This window comes from Sinocyclocheilus anshuiensis, unplaced genomic scaffold (assembly GCF_001515605.1).
Source record: "Sinocyclocheilus anshuiensis isolate Anshui unplaced genomic scaffold, SAMN03320099.WGS_v1.1 scaffold363, whole genome shotgun sequence".
NCBI lineage: Eukaryota > Metazoa > Chordata > Actinopteri > Cypriniformes > Cyprinidae > Sinocyclocheilus > Sinocyclocheilus anshuiensis.
Genome location: NW_015552568.1, coordinates 1,064,608 through 1,068,997, shown reverse-complemented (window position 1 = coordinate 1,068,997; position 4,390 = coordinate 1,064,608). Strand labels below are relative to the sequence as shown.

At 35.5% G+C, this 4,390-nt stretch overlaps 1 protein-coding gene across 1 annotated transcript in view; it reads left to right on the top strand.

Annotated features, from left to right (window-relative positions):
* Positions 1 to 3,965, top strand: part of LOC107664976 (frataxin, mitochondrial-like) — a 10,666-nt gene extending 6,701 nt beyond the window's left edge. The window contains exons 4-6 of the mRNA XM_016455680.1: positions 768 to 888; positions 3,024 to 3,121; positions 3,356 to 3,965. Of these exons, the coding sequence (XP_016311166.1) occupies positions 768 to 888; positions 3,024 to 3,121; positions 3,356 to 3,494 (358 nt within the window). The 3' untranslated portion in view covers positions 3,495 to 3,965. The remainder of the gene's footprint in view (positions 1 to 767; positions 889 to 3,023; positions 3,122 to 3,355) is intronic.
* Positions 3,966 to 4,390: the final 425 nt, after the last annotated feature.

The following is a 4,390-nucleotide window of genomic DNA, read 5'->3' as shown; positions in this document are numbered from 1 at the left end:
GTCTTGTGTTCAAACAGAGAGAGAGAGAGAGAGAGAGAGAGAGAGAGAGAGAGAGATTCGAGTACACACTGATATTCCGAGACTTGTAGTGTTTCACTCACTAGAGGTAAGTGTACTCAGTGTCCCTCTACTTTGTGGAATCGTTAATGAAGGCGACTGAAGTCATACGGCAGCGAGTCTCCGCCTCCTCCTGCGCTTCAGAGAAATACCTTTCATTCCCATAATGTCAACGCGCTTTCTTTGATGCCACCTAGTGGTTTGAGGTGGTATCTATCTATCTATCTATCTATCTATCTTAAACTTTTTGTTTACATTTTTTTTTAATCCATAAAACAGAGCTTTTAGCATGTTATTGTAAGACTGGAATAATGCCACGTTCAGTTTTTCACACACAAGCACAGATATGTATTTATTCATTAATTTATTTAGCAAATATTTTTCTCAAACCCAGTGAATAATTGAGTCCATGCACTCATTTAGTATGTTAAAAAAATGTTTGTTTATATACCAAAAAATCCCAGCAATGTCAGCCTACAGTTCCCTGCCCTCATAATTGATCTAAATAGTTTAAATAACCAGCCAGTGCAAAGTTATTAACGCAGAAAACATACTATACAAACCAAACAGATATATTTAAGATGACCAACTAATAATAAACCACTTATTTTTCTCATTTATTATTTACACATTAGCATCATATTCACTAGTATTTTGCAATGATTGGAAACTACTATTTTCTTAACTTACACGGCGATTGTTTTGTATAGAGATCTAACAGAGAAAGAATATGAGAGACTAGCAGATGAGACGCTGGATGCATTGGCAGAGTATTTGGAAGACCTCACAGATGAGAGCTTCACTGGAATGGACTATGACGTTGTCTTCTCTGTAAGTACACATGCCCATGTTTTCGCATCCTTACATGTTGAATGCATGTGTGGTGCTTTTACATCTCAACCTCATGAAAAATCTGTTGTGCCTAAATGTCCAGTAGGGGTCAATGTTGGTCTGTGTTAGGCTGTTTGCAAACCATTTATTTGAATGAACCAGGATCTTTAATTAGAAAAAATGTAGAGTAGAGCCATTTGGAGGTGGAAATTGATTTCAAATATATGATATTATAGTTATTATTCTTAGATCAATTGATATTGAATGCATGTGTGGTGCTTTTACATCTCAACCTCATGAAAAATCTGTTGTGCCTAAATGTCCAGTAGGGGTCAATGTTGGTCTGTGTTAGGCTGTTTGCAAACCATTTATTTGGATGAACCAGGATCTTTAATTAGAAAAAATGTAGAGTAGAGCCATTTGGAGGTGGAAATTTATTTCAAATATATTATATTATAGTTATTATTCTTAGATCAATTGATATAGACCATTGCCGTTACAAAAGTAAACAAATTATAATCGGCAAGATTTAAAAAATGTGAAAATTAAAAAAAAATTGCAATAATTATTTATTTAATTAAAAATATTTTTGGCATGATTTGGAGTTGCTGTTTTCCATCTTTTCTTAAAGTTGTACACTTCCTGTCATGTAACCCATTTGTCTAAACTTGATATCCCCAGCCTTTTTGTGGAACATTGCAATTAAGTTGTTGCTCTGTAGGGTGAAAAAGGAGTCCTAAAACTTTTATAATGGTATCTTTTCTCTTCTTCTTTTATAGGAAAAGAGGTTTGTTTGAGTGTTATTGTTGTTGAGTGTTCCTGCACGACTTCTGTTAAGAGTTCACAGCAAAAAAGCCATTTGTGCAGCAGCCTTTGTTGCAGCACCGTGCAGAGAAAATGCACGTCTCCTGCAGGATTTATGAAGGCTGTAAACACTCAGAGCTTTTAGCATGTTATTGTAAGACTGGAATAATGCCACGTTCAGTTTTTCACACACACACAAGCACAGATATGTATTTATTCATTAATTTATTTGGCAAATATCTTTCTCAAACCCAGTGAATGATTGAGTCCATGCACTCATTTCAGTTTCATTTAAGTGTCTGGTGGGTGGCCAGCAGGCCCTGCTGACAGATTGATTGGTCATTCACGCTCCTTGTTCTCCTCTGGCTGGATAAATGTCAGGCGGTGAGCTTCCTGTCAGCTACTTACTCTGAGCGGCCCATTTTTACACCTCTCTATAGCCTCACATGCAACCAGCAAACACAGACAGCTGCAGTCGTCCCCTTAAATGGGATTCAGAAAATTCTGTTTTGCACACTGACTCGGTTGCTACAGCTAGGATGATATAATGATACTGCGTCCCTTTAGATCAAACATTCGGACAGCTGAGCCATGGTGCGGTTGACAGATTGAGCCATGTTCCCAGTGCTTGGCCTCGGATCTGACTGTACACTCAACTGTATATAAATCATCTTTGTTGAGGTTCTTTCATATACATTTGTTACACATTATTAAACAATCATTTTGTTTATGAATTCTAAATCAGTGGCATTTTGGCATCAGTTTAATTGTAAGAGTTTGTGGTTTAAATGGGTTGTTGTGAATTAGGATCATTATCATTCAGTGCTGTGAAAAAGTTAATTAATTTATTTTGAATGTTAGACTATATATATATATATGTGTGTATGTATGTATATGTTTTATATATATATATATTGTTTTATTTAAAAATATTTTCAGAAGTTGGGAAAAAGTAAGCGGACCTGGTCATTTATTTTAAAAAGAATTATAATTTTATATAATTTATTTGATTTATTATATAAAATTATGTTATAAATATAAATATATTAAGTTATAAATATATATTTCAGAAGTTTCAGAAGTTGGGAAAAAGTAAGCGGACCTGGTCATTTATTTTTAAAAAAATTATAATTTTATATAATTTATTTTATTTATTATATAAAATTATGTTATAAATATAAATATATTAAGTTATAAATATATAAGTATAATTTTTTTAAGAATCTCTTTTATCCATTCGAGTTGTTATTCCTGTAAGTGGTGCCATTTTAATGTTACAGCCTCCGACTGAAGTCCTCGTATGATTACATGTGTGTTAAATTTCTTACCAGAATGGGGTGCTGACAGTGAAAGTGGGCTCTGACCATGGTACATACGTTATCAACAAACAGACACCCAACCGACAGATTTGGCTCTCCTCACCGACAAGGTTAAACACTCAGTTCTTAATGTTCATATGTTATGCTTAACTGTTTAATCAGTTTTAAATAAAACAGTTAGAAGTCTCAATTTCTTGCTAACATGTGTAAATCCTTAAAGTACCTGTATTATTTTTTGCTTTTAGAAATGCTAGTTCTTGCATTAAATATTAACTGTGATATAATGAGAGCAATATGTTCAGTTTTCAGCTTGATCAAACATTTCTGAATGTTTCCTTTCTCAGCGGGCCGAAACGCTACTATTGGACGGGGAAGCGATGGGTGTACGCTCATGACGGCGTGGCATTGCATAATCTGCTCTCCAAAGAGTTGTCCGTCATCTTCAAATCAAATATAGACCTGTCACATCTCATCCATTCATGATGAGACCGATGTGAAGAACAAACACTGTTATAGATCCTTTCCACACCAGTTCTCTTGTGACTCTCATGATCTTTTTGGTAAGACCTTAAAACTGTAGCTAGTGCTCAAAAATCCCTTCTGGATTACAATATTGCAATGGTTTATGCTTCTTTTTGCATGCAGACCTACAAATTCAGCCAAGCTGAATCAGTCAAGCAGCACAAGCTGACCTCGGATGCACTGTAGAGATGATTTATTTGTCTACATCAAACCTGTACGCAATTATAAGCTTAAAATGCACTCAGAACAGCAGAACTCTCATAATCCCTGTAAACCTGTACCTGGTTAGATTAAAACCAGATTAAAGAGATCACATTTAATGGCTCTTAAACCAGTTGAATAAGACAAATGGACACAGATTGTTTTTTGGAGGCTGTGTTTATTTGCTCGCCTGGCCCTCGTTGAACTAGGGGCTTCTGGCTAGATGCAGGAAAAGAAGGGGATTATAACAGACAGATGGAGAAGTTTTTGCTCTAAAAGCCCCCGGCCAGAGCCTGTATTCAAGTATTATCTGTGAATAACGGCATCACATCTGATCATATTCCTCAGAGCTTTACCGCCACCCTCAGATGATTTAAAAATACCAGCCCAATTTAGCATCAGCCCGCACGTCAGTTAAAGCTGTCATTAACTCTGTAATATAATATCTTAATAGCCCATATATCGCAACATTAACTTGACACGCTGTCCATGCAGATGTTAAAATATGAGCTGGGTTGCACTGTGGTCATACGTTTGATGCCTTTAATTTGCATGCAATGAAACAATGGCACATCTGCCGCCATGCTGATGTCTGATGTACTTGTCCATTGATGCATATGTAAATATAAAATGAAATAAATTAGAATGTTGTTTTA